The sequence below is a fragment of the Camelus bactrianus genome, chromosome 5 (assembly GCF_048773025.1).
Source record: "Camelus bactrianus isolate YW-2024 breed Bactrian camel chromosome 5, ASM4877302v1, whole genome shotgun sequence".
NCBI classification, from domain to species: domain Eukaryota; kingdom Metazoa; phylum Chordata; class Mammalia; order Artiodactyla; family Camelidae; genus Camelus; species Camelus bactrianus.
In genome coordinates this window covers 24458983-24477531 of record NC_133543.1, presented here as the reverse complement: position 1 = coordinate 24477531, position 18549 = coordinate 24458983, and the positions used below count along the sequence as shown (strand labels likewise).

Sequence of the window (18549 nt, the reverse complement as noted above, 5' to 3'; positions counted from 1 at the left end):
TGGTATTTCAAAGTCTGGTACTGTGTATATCATTAAAAATTTATTTTATTTATTCTTTTATATCGTTTTGTTTTGAAATAAGTATAGATTCATCGTAAGTTTAGAAAGAAGTACGAATAAATCCCATGTACTCTTCACCCCATTTCCCACAATGATAACATCTTAATAACTAAAACAAAACCAGAAATTGTCATTGGTACAATCCACAAATCTTACTCAGATTTTGCCAGTTTTATATGCACGTGTGTGTGTCTAAAGTTCTATGTGATTGTATTATGTGTAGACTTGTATACCAACTCCGTATTCAAGAGACAGAACTGCTCCATCACCACAGATACCCTCCTTGCTATTCTCTTATAGTCACACCCATCTCCTTCTCTCTCTATATCCTCTGACCCAGTTCCTAACCACTGGCAACCACGAGTCTGTTCTCCATCTCTGTAATTTTGTCAAAAAAAATGTATTTTAAAACTCAGTATTTCATCATCAGATTTCCATTCTCCTTCCCCTGCCCTCAGTGCCCACTCAGGCTCTCCCTCTAGGTCACACAAGCTGCCATGCTGGTTGGGCTTGAGGTGCAAAGGTGGCAGAAATGGTCCAGACGCTGTCACCAGGAAGCAGCCTCTGTAATCACTCCAACTCTCACATCGAGGTTCTGAAGGACAGCTCCATGGGAGGCTCTGATACAGGCACCTCAGACTCTGTTCACTCGACCAACCCATTGCTTGTCTCTCCCTCACATCTGCTTGTTCCCCTGGCTGGGCTGCTTCTGTCCTTGATGTCGGCATTATCTTTCTCATCGCTCTGAGACCACATCATTTTTTCACTTTCCTCTGCTTGATATGTCACCGTCCCATCCTTTTCCCAACACCATTAATTGTCTCCAGAACAGGACCGGCACTGGTCCACGTCTCTCCATCTCCACGGCTCCAGCCCTACCCCAGCCTCTCTGCCCTGAACGACTGACTGCTCCAGCCTCCAGCCTGATTTCTTTCTGCTTTCACTCTTGCTTCCCTGCAACCCAGTCTCCTCGGAGCAGCCAGAGTAAACTTTTAAAACCCTAAATCAGATCTTGCCACCTGCCCACTTAACGGGTTCCCATTGCCCTGAAGGTGAAATCCAAACTCCTTCACCTGGCCTAGGACCCTGTGTCGTCTAACCCCTGCCTACCTCCACAACTTCATCACACACCTACACCTTTATAAACAGGCTCTTCATTCACTCTTTTCAGAGAATTCTAATTTATGCCATTTGTTTTCTGGTTGGAGCCTGGTTGATTTAGTTAAATATGTACATAAACATATTAGATAATACTGTGTCCTCTCTAAAGGTGCGTGTATATATAGGTAACATCATAGGAAAAGGTCTGGAAATATACCCACCCAACTGTTAATAGGAATTACCTTTGAGGATGAGGAATGCTGATCCAAGGGCAAGCTTTATCTCCAATAACTTAAATTTTAAAAGGGGAATTTGTTTAGATACTACTTATGTAATGGAAGAATTAACCTTAAAAATAAAAACATGAGATGAAGGCATTGGACTAGATTAATGGCTTTCACTTGATTTTGGCTATGACCCCACATTAAGAAATATATTTCCCACTGTGACCCAGAACATCCATATATATCTATTTATAATACAGATTACAAACTGAGACAAAAGTTTCATGAAACAACATTTACTCTGACCGTGAACAATACATTCTGCCATTTTCTTTTGTAATCTGTTTTATTTTTAAAGGTGTCCTAACCCACTGAATTGATATTATGACTCACTATTGTGTTTCAGCCCACATTCTCAAACACTGGACTAGATGATCCCTAGCGCCAGAATTCTGTGATTTTTTTCATCTTCAGATAAAATGCCCCCTGCCTTGGCCTTTCCACCCTGCTGAATTTACTGTCTCTTTTGCTCAGCACAAAATTATCACCGTCTGTGTGCTCTTTATTCATTTGAGTGTCTTCCTGGCTCCCCCATGAGAGGGAAATCATTTTGAGAGCAGGACCCTGATGACTGAAGATCACACAGAATAGTATGTGAGAAAATGCTAAGTGTGATGGAAATGGTGTGTGTGTGTGTGTGTGATTTTGGGGGCCTGGACAACCCTCAGTGGATATACTCAATGGTCAGTAGATGCTACTGACCCATGGATTTGAAATAAGCCCTGTGTCCGGCCTCCTTTGGTGCTGCCAAGTGTCCCTGCCACCAGGACTCAATCCTGCCCCCACTCAAACAGCTCTTGGGAGGAGGCCATGCAGACTTTTGTAAATATTCAACTGAATTATAAATATTCAACCAAAGGACAAGTGAACAAAGTTTCACCATGGCAAATAAATACCCCTCCATTCATTCCAAAAGCATTGAGAAACCAAAGGTTAAGAAGAGAACGAAGCAGGACAGACCAGAGAAATGTTTTGGAAAGACTTTTCAGAAAACAGGAATCTCTGTGGTAAATCAGTCATGGGGGACAGAAAAAATTTGTTCCCCAAAGGAATATAGGAGAATGAAAAGAAATTCCAATCCCAAAGTACTGGATTTTCTCACTGCTCTTAGCCTCACTTTCATATTTGTATATATTTGCATGTTGTTTTCCAGTGACTGTGATCCCTGACCACAATAATTATGAAAAAATGCCAATTTGGTTCTGTTTTAGTTTGCTTTGTTTTGTTTTTGAAACAGAGGAAAGGAGAGTGCCACAGTTTGGTTTTTTTAGCCTGCCGTTATATCCAGTTTTGCTGGAAATAATGTGAGTGATTGATTTGACTGGAAATATTTTCTTCTTGGGTTTCTTTTTGTTTTGGGTTTTTTGTTTGTTTGTTTTTGAGATTTGCTGTTACGTTTATGCAGTCTCTTAATACAGAAACAAAATGAAACGAAGGCCACTCAAATCCAGTATCAAGGTTACAAAGTGCAGCCTGAGACATGGAGTGGAAAAAAACAATATAGGCTGCCCATCCCTGCCCATCTCTGGGGCTTCTGAGTAACCTTGTAATCCTCTCTATTCAGATTGTTTTCTCTTTGGGGGAGACTTGAGGCCAGCTTAGATCACGAGGTCCCAGGCTAGAAACTCGCACTGTTCATAGAAGTACATCCCAGTGTCTATCTAAACTGGCACTTAGTGGGCAGTCTTTGATGAAGGTGAGAATGAGCTGCCCGAGAGATTCTGATGTTTAAAACTCTTTAATGGTTCCCCACTGCCTTCAGGATCAAGCACAAAAGCCTAAGCCCGTCCTCCAAGGCCCTGTCTGACAAGACTTCTGCCTACCTCTCTGGCTTCTTCCTACCACTTTGCTCCCCGCACTCTTACCTACCTCTCTCCATTCTCCAGAGAGCAGACAAGGTGGTCTTCTTAAGCCATTAAGACCCTCCAAAGAATTTGCATTGTATTAAGAATAAAATTCGGATTCCTTATTAGCCTGTGCTCCAAGTTCCTTTGTGATCTAGTTTCATTTCCTACCGTCTCCCTCTTTCACTACATCTCAGCCAAAGTGCCCTCCTTTCTGTTCCTTGAACACAGCTCTTCCTCATATGGTGGCCTTTGCAACTGCTGTTCCCTCAGCCAGAGGCACCCTTCCAGGCTTTTCCTCTAAGTCTTAGCTGGCTCCCTGACCAGTGAGCCCAAATGAATCTTCCCAGTCACTCCCTGTGACAAGACTTTTTTCCTTCCATCCTCTAAAGTGATCATATTTGTCTGTCTCCCCCTAAATTTGAGCACCATGAGGACAGGGAGTGTGTTTGTCTTGTTCATCAGAGTTTCCCAGTGTCTAGACTGGTGGGCCTGGCGCAAAATACGTGTCCATAAAATCAGTGAGTCAGTGAATGAATAGAACCAGTGGTTTTCAACCTTGAGTGAGCATCAGAATCGCCTGGAGGCTTGTCAAAACACAGATTGCTGGACTGATCCTCAGAGTTCCTGATTTGATAGGTCTAGGGGGAGGCCCAAGAATGTCATGTCTCCCAAGTGCCGAGGTGAAGCTGAACTTGCTGGGCTGCAGACCACACTTTGAGAAATACTGGTACCAGCCATAGCCAAGCACTTGAGTTCTGGACTTCTGTGTATTTAATATCTCCATTCCTTCGCTCCCTGTCTTTACTTTCTTGTTCCCTTGATTCCTTAGGAATTTATGTCTTCCAGCACCCTGTGTAAAAGCTGTCCTCACCTTCTCACGGTGCATTGCATTACCCCTGCATGTGGGCTTCCCAGACCCCAAGTGCTCCGGGACCTGCCTTAGTTGTGTCTGTGCTCCAACTGGAGGCTCAAGAGGGTTCCCCAAGTTCTTCACGAAGGCACATGATGCCTCTTAAAATAAAGTCAGACCTGACCCCTGTGCAGCCCGAGACTTGCAGCTCACTCTCAGGCCTCATCATTTCCAGAACGCTTTGCCCCAAGCCTTCCTCCTCCTGCTTTTTCCTCTGACCAAACTCAGCCTTTAATAACAGCGGCTTCTCCCCTTTGTCTCTAGTGTTTAATTTCTCAGCTTGTGCTCAAACCTAAACTGTTGTATTTTTTTGGTCAGTCTGAATATACTGTCATAACTGGGGAAAGGACCAGATCACTTCCTTGAGGCAGAGCAAGGCTTAAATTGGTTCTAAGGAAGAAAAAAAAAAAAAAGAGAGAGACATTTCTTAATGACTTCTCAATTTCCAATTCGATTTTCCTAAATGCCGCTCTTTGGTTTATCCACAGTTTTCCTAATAATTTTGAGAAACCTCAGTGTTGCTCCCTTGCCTACTATAAAGTCAGTTGAAGGGCAGAAGAGTTGAGCTCCGAGGAGACCCACCCGTGAGAAGGTCTCAGACCCAGATGTCCATGGGTCTGAGGCCCGCTCAGGCTTTGGGAGAAACTCACCTCTCTGTGGTGTTGGAGCTGCACCCAGCCTCCGTACCCGTATCTCTGCAGGGGAAGAAGCACAGTTAGACTGGAAGACCAAAGCAGAGAGGACTGCGGTAAAGGGCATCCCTGGGGCAGAGCAGCCTGAGCTCCCTCCTTTCAGGCAACACCCTCCCATTTTCTCCCCGTGCCCATGTATCACTTATTCAACATTTACATTCAAACCAATTAATTTTTCCTGAAACAGATTTCTTCAGGAATAAAGTCCTGTATCATAGAAGTGCTAGTTTTATGTTTTCTCCAGATGCAGGTTGTGATTTTTAAGTGAAGATGAACATTAAAAAATATTTGTTCATGTACTAAAATCCTTTCTGCACCACCGGGAGTACACAGACCATAAGGACACTCTTTAGGAAAGACTATCTTAGAACACTAACCCTTCAAACTGTGGGTGACAGTCCGTGAGTAGATCACGAAATAAATTTAGTGGTTAATGGCCCAGATGTTCTAAAAACATGAAATCATATGTGTCACAGGTGCTGCTGGTGTCCCACCCATATGCCCTCCCTGTAGCACTTCTGTGCACACCAGCCCTCCTTCAGCTACTGGCACATCTTTGCCAAGGGTTTCCCTTTTGCCATTGGAGCCAGTTTGATTAGGAACTTCTAGGAGGGCAGAAGTACCAGGAAATTAGTGATGCCCTCTTCTTGCCCCCCGAAGAACCCATCAACCAATGGCTGGGGGGATTTGTATATAAACTCCACACACTGAATTCCTCCCGCCTCGGGCAGGATGACTCTGCAGTGAAGCACACATTCTACACTCTCATTGGCTGCCTTGCTTTCCCTCATTTCTCTGCTGGTGCTTCCTGGGGTCACTTCCAAAGTAAATGAGTTGCATTTGAATCCCTGTCTCAGGGTCTGCTTCTTGGAAAACCCAAGCTAAGATAATAAAGCAATAGAATGGAATGGAATGGAATGGAATGGAACAGAATAAAATTAGAATAGAATAGAACAGAACAGAACAGAACAAATACATCTGAATGCCTTCCATGTAGTATTAGTTTTATGAAACTCTTTTTTCCATTATATATCTACATGTTTGTACTGACTCACAAATATAAAATATATTTCTTTTTGGGGGTTGTGAATAAAAAATTTTGAAAGACTCTGCCTAAAAACATAGGTATATATGACTCATGTAACTATAGGTCTTAAAATTCAGTTTTGTTCATTTATTTATTCATTCTTCATCAAACCCTCAGGGGGTCCCACCCTGACCAGTCTTTCGAGGGCTGAAAAACAGCTATGTATGGAGCACGGTCTTGGGAGGGTGAGGTTGGGATGGGCAGGTGATTGAAGAGCCTTGTCGTGTGTGGGACATGCTGTGACTGATCGACACCCAAGTCCTCTGGGAGCCTGGAGGAGGGCACTGATGCACAACTTGGGTCAGGTTGTGTCATGAGAGGGTGGTTGAAAAGGTGGCCTGGAGACAGATTGGAGATTTTCTTCCAGTATTCAGCATTTCTGTGCTCCAAAGCAATGGCTCTCAAAGTGTGAGGTGAGAAGGGAGGGTGTGGAGGCCAGAGACAGTGATGTCCAGAGCTCATCAACAGCTCTTGTCAGCCACTGTGGGTGGAGCTGATGAAGCGAAGTATCAGTGCAACTCCTCACTTGTCGTAGTTGGATGAGACCAGGTAACCGCGGTCTGGTTCTTATGTCATGGTGCAGAGAAGTTGTCTTAGTGGAGCCAGGTCTTGGCAGATCCCTCTCACCTCCAGACTGAGAGGGGCGGCCTGGGCCCGCAGGACAGGGTCTTTGTGTGTCCATGACTGGTATGTGCCCCAACAGACTTAAGATTTGCTGAGTTTTTTACCAGTCTTATTCTACCTGGGCATAAGGTCTGTTCTTGAGTTCTAATTCCAAATAATCATGTTAGCCCAGGAAATCTACCTGCCTCCTCCCAAGTGACTTCGGAGCACCTGGCTTAGCAGGCTGGTCACGCAAGGGAACCTGTCAACCAGGGGCCCCAGTTTCTCCTCCCTGCACCCAGTTTCTCCTTTGCCAGCCCTCTCCCACCCCCTTCATGCATTCAGTACCCTGTGCTTTTCCTCTCCCTTCCCCGGGATAAAGTTGCCCAGAGAGGTATGTTGGAGGAAGGGATGGAATATGGCCTCAATCAGTTACACTTTAAACTTAAACTCTCTCTCAAACTGGAAATTTGCCATTGAAATCTTACTTTGATATAAAAGAAAAGGTTTTATTTCCTGCTTTCCTTTCAGCCTTCTTTCTTTCCTTCCTTACTCTTTCTTTCTTACTTTTTCTAATTCCCTATGGAATAGTAACCCATAAATTAGTGGGTTAGAGAAGTATTCCATTTGGGGAAGGACAGAGAGGCAGAGGCAGGCAGAACAGAGGGGTCTTGTCACACACAACAATCCACTTACGAGATATGTTACTTTCCTGGAGTAACTTAACATCTTGAAGTCAGTGTTTTTCTATGTGTAAAAGGAGGCTAACAGCAGTAGCCATTACAGAGGTTTTTATGGGAATTAACTGAAACAATGAAGAGAAAGCTATTGACGCTAGCCAGCAATGATGATGGGGACAGTGGGGACAGTGGTGGTGGAGGCCACGGAGGTGGTGGCAATAGTAGTGATGGTGATGGTGGTGGTAGGGATGCTGGTGGTAATGGCAGTGGTGGAAGCTATGAGATGATAGCGGTGATGGTTGTGGTTGTGAGTTTGGTGGCAGTGGTGGTACCAATAATGGTGATGGTGGTAGTGGCTGGTGGTAATGGCAGAGGGGGTGGCATGGTGGTGACAGCCTATTTCATCCTTAGGTCGTGAAATCAGGCATATCCTGGGATCAGACAGTAAGGAGCGCTGTGAAGGAAGGAGCCCTTTGTTGCTCTGTGTTCCATCCCTCCCCTTTCTTAGAAAGCACTTGGAACTCTTCGGAAGACTTTGTGCTTCCCCTGAGCCTTTGCAAAGAACTAACCTATTTGGGGCAACTTTATTCTGCTCCAGGTCTGAGCTCCACACAGACCCTCAGCTCTCATCCTAGGTTGAACCAAGCCAGGGGGCTGAAATTTATGACCCTGGGAATAGTTTCTGTCAGATCATATGCCAGGAGGTATTTACTGTCTGAAAATGTTTGACATTTTATCTCTCAGTGAGTTGCTCTTCTTAGAATAAACTTTGTTTATACTAAAAAAATAAAATAAAGTTAGAAGAATCTTTGCAAGCCCTACTGTCTGGCACATAGTAGGTGGGCAGTGAAGTCTTGATGATGGGAAAGTCTGTAACCTTATTATCATCCTTGTTATTATGAATAATCTCATTGCAGATCAGCCTGAAACAACTTTCACCATGGTTTCTTGGGCCAGAGTGTGGGTCTTGATTCATCAGAAACAATTTAATTGAATGCCCCCTGAATCTGCTCCCGTTCTATATCAGATAGAGCCCCACCCCCAGGAGCTTAAGTGTAACTCTGACTAAAATAATTATTAGAAAGTGAAAATGGAAACATTTCTCAACTCCCAGTCCTTTGTAATCATTAATCATCAACCCCAGCCTATTGATTCTGCTTTTCTGTTTCTTCACTGCATAAGGAGGTCAAGATTATTGAAGTGTGTCTATTAATATTTAATAAGGAAAGGCAGGTTTGAAAAGAGATACTAGTTCTTCCAAAGGTGCTTCATCTTCTAAAATAAAACCAAGACTGGCTTATTCTTTGCATTCTTTTATTGGAAAGTTGGAAAAAATGGTGAGAAAAGATCAGAGATTGATGTTTTGAAATAATATTTTACCCACCAAGAAATTAACTAAAGACAAAGGAAAATCTGCTTTAGCTATTGAATGATATGAACACCAAGGAATATCTATTAACTAATGTCACTGTAATACTCACTTTACTCTGATTGTATAGACTGGAAATAGCGGGAGAGAGAGAAAGATAAGGATCCCGGCACTATTTAGATGTTTATTTATCTCACCCCATCCCATTTGAAAACACAGGAACTGTTTTCTGTTAGTTGTTTCAGCACTGATTTGTCTGCACTTAAATGGAAACTTCTACCGCTAACAGATCCCATTGCTTGACCTGCCAGTTGGAAGCCAGGTTTCAGTGACCCCGTGAGGAAATTCTCAGTGGGTTTATGAGAGTGTGGGGAGTTGGGGAGTGTGCTGATGTCCAGGGAGGCGCTGGAGGGCAGAGGGAAGCAGTAAGGGGTGGCACATCCCTTACAGCAGCAGCCTTACAGCGATGTGCTCCTGGACCCGCTCTCAAGGTGGGTGTGGGGGTAGAGCTGTGGGGGAGCCACCACAGCCCCACATAGCTCTGGGTGTCTAGGCTTGTTTCTGAGTCCCAGGGACCTCATTTGTCCAGCAGGGTTAATGATACAAATCCCATTTGCAATTCACAAGATTTTATGTGACTCAAGTGACATGTATATATTGCCCTCTGAAAGTATGAGTATTATGATTATTATTACTGTCATCATCATCATCATTTAGTATATCAGTTATCTGCTTGCAGCATGTGAGATTGCTAGATAAAAGCCTGCTTTATGGGTATGAAACGCCCTTCCTGTCTTTTGAAGCATAACTAGAAGATAGGAAGGGTATGGCGGGTCAGGAACCAGTGGAAATTGTGCTTGGGATGTCTCCGGGGCACCCATTTATGGCTGTAGCCTCCCCAGTGCTCTGTGTCCTGGAGCTTCCCAGGGCAGTTTTAACAATGTCTTCAGGGCCCTGCATAGGGTAGGGCACCTAGAAATTGTCAGCTCTTGGTGACCAGTTCTCTGCTCAGACTGGAGGCAGGCTTCTTTCTGGTGGGATGTAAGTACTGGGAGATGGGGTTGTGACCCAGGATACTGGGTAGAAAGTTTTCTCCCTTCAGCAAAGAAGAGGCACCTTTTTGGGCTGCTTTGGGTGTTCATCACTAACATTGTGAACTGGTGTCTACGGGTTAATAAAATATAAGGACAACAACATTCAGAACAGCAAGTTCTCACGTAGACATGTAGGCTCCTCTTGGAGGGGTTAGTTTGATAGGGTTGGCTCTTATCATAAGCTGTAATAGGAAAGCCTTTCAAGGATGGCTTAGCATTGTTTGTATTTTTTGACCTTCAGTGTTTACTACCCATCTTAACTAAAATACCAATGGACACAGAAACACTTAAGATGAACATTCTTCTAGGAGACAGAAAATAGTTTCATCTACTTGCACCATGAAACAAGAAACCACATTTTAATTACGGTTTGGGTTAATGCAGTTTTCCTCCCTTGAAATAAAAAAGATGAAACATTATCAGTAGGGTAAAAGTACCAGCGAAGGCTGAAGATTGGGTAAAATCTGATACTTAGCCTGAACAAAACTTGAACCAATTTTAAATTTCTTTCCTGTCCCCTACCTTCCTTTTTCAGTACTCATTTAACAGTTCCTAATGACGAAGGGAAATTTTCATCTTTTGAGAAACACAGAGAACAGTCTTTAGAGGCACTCATTGTGCAAAGGCTTCATGTCATTTCTTATAGTTTTTTTTTTTTTTTGGATGTTCCTACTCTCTAGTTCATAACAAGGATTTACAGCTTAAAGAACATCAAAAAGGAAAGGTTCAGACAGTGTTCTAAAATAGACTAAAAAAAATTCCACAAAGCTATCATTTGGTGCTTCTAAAACTTATTTTAAACATTTTGGAAGGGAGCTGTTTTAGAAGTCCTGGAAACCTATCACATTCCATTTTTAATAGTCTCTTACTTGAAACTTTAACTTTAAAATCTATAGTTGGCACATATCGCCCCAGCAGCTGAATATATGACTTAAATGGAAGTAAAACTGCTTGACTTACATTGTCCAGAAATTTTAAAGAATCCTTCATTTGAGGAGGGAAAGGAGATTTGAGAGAGCACCTACGTCTTTTATCAATGTCCTTTCAAAATAAATAGGAAGTCAACTTTAAAAACTAGGAAATCAGAGCTACCAAATAGCTTAAAGTCACTTTTAAAGCAAAGAAACTTGACTTCTAATTCCCCAAAGAAGACATAGGTCTATAACAGAGGCACTGACCCTGGAGCAGTTCTAGAAATAATTCAGCAAATTAGTCATCATTACCTTCTTTAGATCTGGCCATTCTTTTGGTAGAATATGACTGTGGATGTCAATTTTCATCTCCACAGGATCAGAGGTGACGCATGTAAGGAAAGAAATTTTGATATCAAGAGGTCTTCAGGAAAACCATGGAGTTCGTTGATTTACTTAGTGCCTTTCTGGCTGCCTTCAGGCACCACTCAGCAGGCCTGCTTAGCTGGTCTAGGTCTGCTGGAACTGCCTTCTTAAAGTCCACAGTTCTGTTTATTTGCCAGCTTGGCTTTGGGTCAACAACTCTTTGGTCATCAGGACTTTGGGTACAAAATTTAAAGAGAAAAAAAAAAAAGGGACTGTCTAAAAGCCCATGAGGTCAAACATACTGCAGGCTGCTTTTGAGTTACAGCAGGTCCAAAACTGACTCATCTCTGTTTTTAAATACTTTTTAATCAAGATATACATAGTTTAAGATCAAATATCAGAAGACTTTTAAAGAAAAATCATAGATTTCTGACTCACCTCTCTTTAGTCTTGATTTCATTCCCCAGAAACAGCCAATTGTAGTGCTTTTGCTTTTTGTATGATAGTTATCTCTAGGTCTTTAAACATACTTAGCAATTGGCTTGTTCATGAGGATTTAGTATGTTGAAAGTTGTGAGGGAAGTTTCATCTTTATTTCTAAATCATAGGAAGAACTCATACTTCATGTATGTTGTTTCCTCCATTGCCTTTTCTTTCACTCGTTCATTCATGCATTTAACAAACTTTTACTATGTGCAGAACTACTATGTGCAGAGAATATAAGGTTAAATAAGAGATAATATGGTTACATACATTGTTATAGATACTTGTACACAGCGTAAGTGTAGGGAGAAGTAGAGAGTGGCTTTTTACACCAAGGGTTGTCAGAGCAGTTTGGGGAGGGCTTCCACTGGGGCATAAAGGGAGGCTCATGGTCATGCTTCTAAAGAGAGCTTGGAACAAAGCAGCCCTTTATTGTTCTGTTTGCCCTTTCCTGTTCTAGGAAAGCTTAGAATATTGGAAAGACCCAAGGGCCCTAGCAAAGCCTTGAACCTGCTTTGGAATGCTTTCTCCAGCTCAATCTTCGCAATGTACAAACTAAGTAGTTAAAGAAAAGCCTTCCTACTAGGCTATTCAACTAGAATCTAGACAAATTTTAACAAATGTTCTTTTCAACTAGATCCTGAGTAAATTTTAACGAACATATGTTTAAATGCTTACCCAGCTTGGAAGAAAATACAGGAAATCCTCAAGATCATTTTTTTTTTAAGTTCAGTGAGCTAAAACAAATGAGCGAGCCTTCAGCTAACATGGAGGCACATGTCAGTACTCAAAGTAAGTGAAAGCAGCTTTAGAGCACTTCCAAGCATTTTATTCATATCAATTTGTTTATTCCTCATAACAGTCCTATGAGAGGAGCTATTACCAACCATCATTTGATGGAAGAAGAAGCTGAGCACAGAGAAATTGGGTCACTTGTCCATTGTCATGCAAGAGTAAGTGGTAGAGCCAGAATCTGAACCCAGGCAGTGTGGATTCAGAATCCTGGAACTTTGAAAATTAGTACCCTAGAGAGGAGTGGGTGATCATGCCATGGGCTTGTACACAGCTGAGACTCTGTCATTAATGAATTGGAAGAGAGATTTACACAGAGAAACAAGGGGACTGAGCACATATAAGAGTGTCACCAAGTACAAAGGGTAGAATGAGAAAGTCTAAAAGGAGTCTATTTGGAGTGCTAAAAGAGAGGAGAGAGAAATTGGAGGAGAGATATTCCAAGAGATAATAGCTGCAAAATTTCCAGACCTGATGAGCCAACAGATCTAGGAATCAAAACCCATGTCAAGAAGGATTAACAAAAAGAACTCCCTTCTAGAAACCTTCTAGTGAAACTACAGAATACCAACAATAAAGATTAGATTCAGTAAACTGCTAAGAGTGAAAAAGAGAATGCCTTCAAAACTCATCAGTTAGACTGAATGCCAACTTCTCACAGTAAGGATGGGATCCATTGGACAATTAATATGTTCAAAAGGCTGAGAGGCATTAACTGTCCACTTGGAACTGTTAAAATTTTGTTTTAACAATGAAGTGGAAGTAAAGGAATTTTCAGATAAAAACTGAGTTTGCTACCAAGAGAAACTCACTTAAGGAATTTCTTTTTTCTTTTTTCCCTTGTGCCTCTGTTGGCTTTTTTTTTTTAAACATTTTTTGTTGATTTATACTCATTTTACAATGTTGTGTCAAATTCTAGTGTTCAGCACAATTTTTCAGTCATACATGGACATATACCCACTCATTATCACATTTTTTCCTCTGTGATTCCCTGTGCTATACAGTATAATCTTGTTTATCTATTCTACAATTTTGAAATTCCAGTCTATCCCTTCCCACCCTCCGCCCCCCTGGCAACCACAAGTCTGTATTCTGTGTCTATGAGTCTATTTCTGTCCTGTGTTTACGCTTGTTTGTTTGTTCGTTTGTTTTTGTTTTTGTTTTTGTTTTTTAGATTCCACATATGAGCGATCTCATATGGTATTTTTCTTTCTCCTTCTGGCTTACTTCACTTAGAATGACATTCTCCAGGAGCATCCATGTTGCTGCAAATGGCGTTATGTTGTTGGTTTTTATGGCTGAGTAGTATTCTATTGTATAAATATACCACATCTTCTTTATCCAGTCATCTGCTGATGGACATTTAGGCTGTTTCCATGTCCTGGCTATTGTAAATAGTGCTGCTATGAACATTGGGGTGCAGGTGTCATCCTGAAGTGGGATTCCTTCTGGATATAAGCCCAGGAGCGGAATTCCTGGGTCATACGGTAAGTCTATTCCTAGTCTTTTGAGGAATCTCCATGCTGTTTTCCACAGTGGCTGCACCAAACTGCATTCCCACCAGCAGTGTAGGAGGGTTCCCCTTTCTCCACAGCCTCTCCAGCATTTGTCTTTTGTGGATTTTTGAATGACGGCCATTCTGACTGGTGTGAGGTGATACCTCATTGTAGTTTTGATTTGCATTTCTCTGATAATTAGTGATATTGAGCATTTTTTCATGTGCCTATTGATCATTTGTATGTCTTCCTTGGAGAATTGCTTGTTTAGGTCTTCTGCCCATTTTTGGATTGGGTTGTTTATTTTTTTCTTATTGAGTCATATGAGCTGCTTATATATTCTGGAGATCAAGCCTTTGTCGGTTTCATTTGCAAAAATTTTTTCCCATTCCGTAGGTTGTCTTTTTGTTTTACTTATGGTTTCCTTTGCTGTGCAGAAGCTTGTAAGTTTCATTAGGTCCCATTTGTTTATTCTTGCTTTTATTTCTACTAGGAGAAAATTTTTGAGATGTATGTCAGATAATGTTTTGCCTATGTTTTCCTCTAGGAGGTTTATTGTATCTTGTCTTATGTTTAAGTCTTTGATCCATTTTGAGTTGATTTTTGTATATGGTGTAAGGGAGTGTTCTAGTTTCATTGCTTTACATGCTGCTGTCCAGTTTTCCCAACACCATTTGCTGGAGAGACTGTCTTTATTCCATTGTATATTCTTACCTCCTTTGTCGAAGATTAGTTGACCAAAGGAATTTCTAATGATACACTCCAGAAAGGAGGAAAAAATGACTCTAAAAAGGATGTCTGAAATGTAAAATTTAGTGGGGAGCAAAGAAACTGGTAATCATATAAATAAATCTAAATGATATTTATAATAATAATAATGATGCCTATTTTAAGGAGTTATGGCACTAACAAAAGGTTGCCCAGCTATATACTCTTGGCTTTCCTCTCCAAGGCATGACCTCCTACCAATGAATCTCCTAATTTTAATATCTTTTGCAATCTGGATAAGCTGAGGATTTCCTAAATCAATGAGTCCTGGTTCCTTTTTTCTTGCCACTTTTTCAATCTATTTTTTTCCTCTTGCATTTTACTATAAGCAGCAAGAAGGAACTAGGATGAACCTTTAATGCTTTGCTTGGAAATCTCCTAAGCTAAATATCCAATTTTATCACTTGTAAGTTCTGATTTCCACATAACTGTGGGACACGCAATTGAGACAAGTTTTCTGCCACTGCATGACAAGGATCCCCTCTCCTCCACTTTCTAGCATGTTCCTCATTTCCTTCTGAGTCCTCACCAGCAGTGCCATTAGCACCCATATTTCTACCAATGATGTATTTGTGATGATTTAGGCACCCAGAAGCCTCTTTACCTCTTTTTCTTTCTTATCCCTACTTGCTATTTGAAAAGGAGCTGGTTTTAGCCTTTTGCACTTGAGTTTGAATTTGTCTACACTGGGGAACTGGTCAATTATTGAATTTTTGAGAAAATACCACAGGGCCAAGGACTGTGTCTTATCTGTTAAAACCTCAGTGAAAAGCAACTGAGTAGGTGCTTGAGATGGTTAATCTTATGTGTTAACTTGTTTGGGCCACAGTGTCCAGATATTTGTTTGAACGCTATTTTAGATGTTTTTGTGAAGGTTTGTTTTTGTTTTTTTTCCGGATGGGATTAACATTTGAATCAACAGTCTTTGAGTAAAGCAGGTTATCCTCTGTAATGTGGGTGGGCCCTTCTAAATCATTTGAAGGTCTTAATATGAAAAGACTGACACCCTGGATGAGCAGGAAATTCTGCCGGCAGATGGCCTTCAGACTTGAACTGCAGTGTCAGCTCTTCCCTGGGTCTCTAACCTGTTGGCCTACCTTACAGATTTTGGATTTGCCAGCCTCCACAATCAAATGAACTAATTCCTTAAAATAAATCTCTCTCTCTATTTATATACACATCTCATTGGTTCTGTTTCTCTGGAGAACCTTGACAAATAGTGCTTTATAAATGTATCATAAATATTTGATGAACTAATTAATGAATACATAGATAAACATGAATAGGTGGATAAAATGTATTTTTTTGGAATATTTCTAGCTAAGCTTCACAGTATGTGAAAGGTTTCAGCCTTTATTCAATATCTTGCTGCAACAGGTGTCATTTCTAGTATTTCTGTGAACTCTCTGGCACTTTTTATATTTGGAAAACGAGATGTTCGAGGGTAAAAACAGAAGCCAGCTCTTGGATTTTGAGTTTTAAAGGTCTCAGTGTCAGTGGTTGACTTTCCACCATAGATTTCTAGAGGATTGAGATCAAGTTTTCACCCACCCACGACTAAATAAAGACCTCCCAGACCAGGCAGAGGGGAGTCAGAGGAGGAGGGGAGTGTGTTGACCTCCCCCTGGGAGGTCATCCCTATGCCCTGCCTTCTGTGGCCAAGCCTGGGAGTGGGGGGCGAAGGGCGGGGGCAGAATCCCAGGTAGGTTGTGAGATCTTGATCTGGTAGTAGAGGGGACATGTGCCTTGATTCCCAGGCAGTGCCTGGGAAGGTGGCAAGGAAATGTGGTTGAATGTTGTACCTGGACAGAGAAGGTTTTACATAGGTAAGCAGAGTGCCCAGGGCTCAGCAAGGCAAGAGAACTGCAGTGATCCCAAGGGGAGGGTCGAAGTAGCTGAAAGCATGTCAGTCACGGAGGGGCCTTGGGGTGAGGGATCAGTCAGCAAGCACCTTTGTGTGTTGCTGGTGGGAGGAAGATGTTTCAGTAAATGCCAACACAGACAGTGACCCAAATGAGATAGCCACTGAAACTAAATCCCACTAAAACCGAGTTCCCCTGCTGAGTTTATGATTAACCTCTCTATCCAGAGCTTTGTTCCCTTGCTTGTCCTGTCCCTGTTCCCCTCAGGATTAAGGAGTGTCAAAGAAAAGCATGGATTGAAACCAAGCAGGACCCTGTGGGACACGCCTGTAGACAAAAGCCCCTCTGTGTCCTCTGTTTCTTGCTTGTAGAAAAAGATTTAGTTTCCTAGGCCTTCCCTGGATTTCAAAGAGCAGATTCAAACAGTTTGCTATTTAGGGAAGTGAGAGAAGGCAGAAACAAAGGAAAGGCAGTCAAGCAAGAAAAGTAACGACAGTTTCAACAACAGTTCAGCCATGAAGCAGAGTCCTGGTTTCTCCTCAAGGGATGTACATAACAATTTGACACATAGCTTGAGTTGTTCTATGGGAACTATGACCACCCTCCCCAGGTGGAGGATGGTGACTGCATGTGTCCACAGGCATATAGACCCCAGATGGGTTGGAACCAAAAGGTTGATGATGAAAATATCACCCTTCTGTTACCTCACCACCAACCAATTAGAAGAAAGTCAAAACTCATCCCTAAATTTTGCCTTTAAAAACTCTTTCCTGAAAGCCATCAGGGAGTTTGGGTCTCTTGATCGTTAGCTGCCTGTTCTCCTTGTTTGACGACCTCCAGTAGATTCTGTACTTTCCTTCACCACAACCCAATGTCACTAGATTGGCTTTGCCACATGGCAGGTGAGTAGAGCAGATCCAAGTTCAGTTCAGTAATACCACCTCCACATGCTAGTGCCTTAGGCTATAAAAGAGAGTAAGGAGGGTCTGGGGTGATGGTTTAGAGCACAGGCTATAACACAGAGTTACAAAATTTGTTTTCTTGAGCAAACGACTTAATTCTCTTTGTACTCATCTCCTCGTATATCAAATAGGACATTAATAAAACCTACCTTGGGTTACTGTAAGAATCAGATGAGTTAAGACATGAAAGGCATATAAAACAACGCCTGGTATAGAGTAAGTGGTACATGAAGCTGTCATTGTTTTTTATATTACTGTTGTCATAGAAGCCCTCCAGAATTTAGACAAAACCTCAAGGAAAATGTGTGGGTAAGGGCAATCCTGAAATGACCATGAATAAGTTTCTGCCATCTGGTGGCATAAGGATTTGTATTAATGATTGAGAGAGATTATAGAAAAGCAGAGAAAATTACATTTTACATACATTTATACAAATTTTTGCAAGCTCCACTAGGAATTCCAGGTGTTATTATATGGGTGAGGAAGTTTTGGTGGGGGATGGGGGACTGATAACCCCATGTTATATAGGCGATATTACCAATTATCATGTGATCGTATTATCATATGATCATATCATATGTAGGCTCATTTTATCTATGGATGTGAGCTACCTGCAGAGGGATATAGCAATGGAGTCTGAAGTTTAGGTGGAGGGTTAGTTCAGGGGGACAGAAGTGATGAAGACTAGAGGGCAGGTAGAGGGTTAGCTTTGGAGAAAAGGGATGTTCTCTCTTTTTGAGGGTGAAAGGAGAGAGGAAAGGGTACGAGGGGGCCGTGATGTGTTAAACTGAAACCTCGACCATCAAGAGTTGGTAATATCTATGGTCTTTCTGAGTCAGGGTTAGAGGTTTAAAAAGAAAAGGAAGAAAGGAAGGAAAGGAACAGCTTTAAAATGGCACTTGAGGTGCCTGCTAGGTGATGAACAGCAGCATCACGGCTCCAGTGGACTTGGACTTTAGGAATGTTTAATGGCAACCGCTTGAAAACACAGAAAAGAATTTTTTAGTCTAGGAGAAAAACGCAGCTAGCTGTAAATACACACTGTGATTCTGTTAGAGTAGTGAGATTCTGAATTTTTTTAATCTATATTTTCAAAATATTTCATAATGAAGTTACAGTAGTCTGGTCATTGGAAAGGTTTATAAAAATATATTTTAAAATAACTTATGATGTGTCACATTG

General features: G+C 41.7%; 1 protein-coding gene across 11 annotated transcripts in view; it reads right to left on the bottom strand.

Moving 5' to 3' along the window:
- The window catches only part of ACMSD (aminocarboxymuconate semialdehyde decarboxylase), a 60467-nt gene extending 49275 nt beyond the window's left edge, over positions 1 to 11192 (bottom strand). For 9 of the 11 annotated variants that reach the window (XR_012506977.1, XR_012506979.1, XR_012506981.1 and 6 more), the window contains exons 1-2: positions 10951 to 11192; positions 4853 to 4897 (exon numbers count right to left, since the gene is read on the bottom strand). Coding sequence is in view for 3 of the 11 variants with exons in the window: in XM_074363561.1 (XP_074219662.1) it covers positions 4853 to 4897; positions 10951 to 11007 (102 nt within the window). In the remaining 8 variants the exon portion in view is untranslated. The remainder of the gene's footprint in view (positions 1 to 4852; positions 4898 to 10950) is intronic. The other 2 variants (XM_074363563.1, XM_074363560.1) reach the window with 2 other exon arrangements.
- Between the last annotated feature and the right edge of the window lie 7357 nt (positions 11193 to 18549).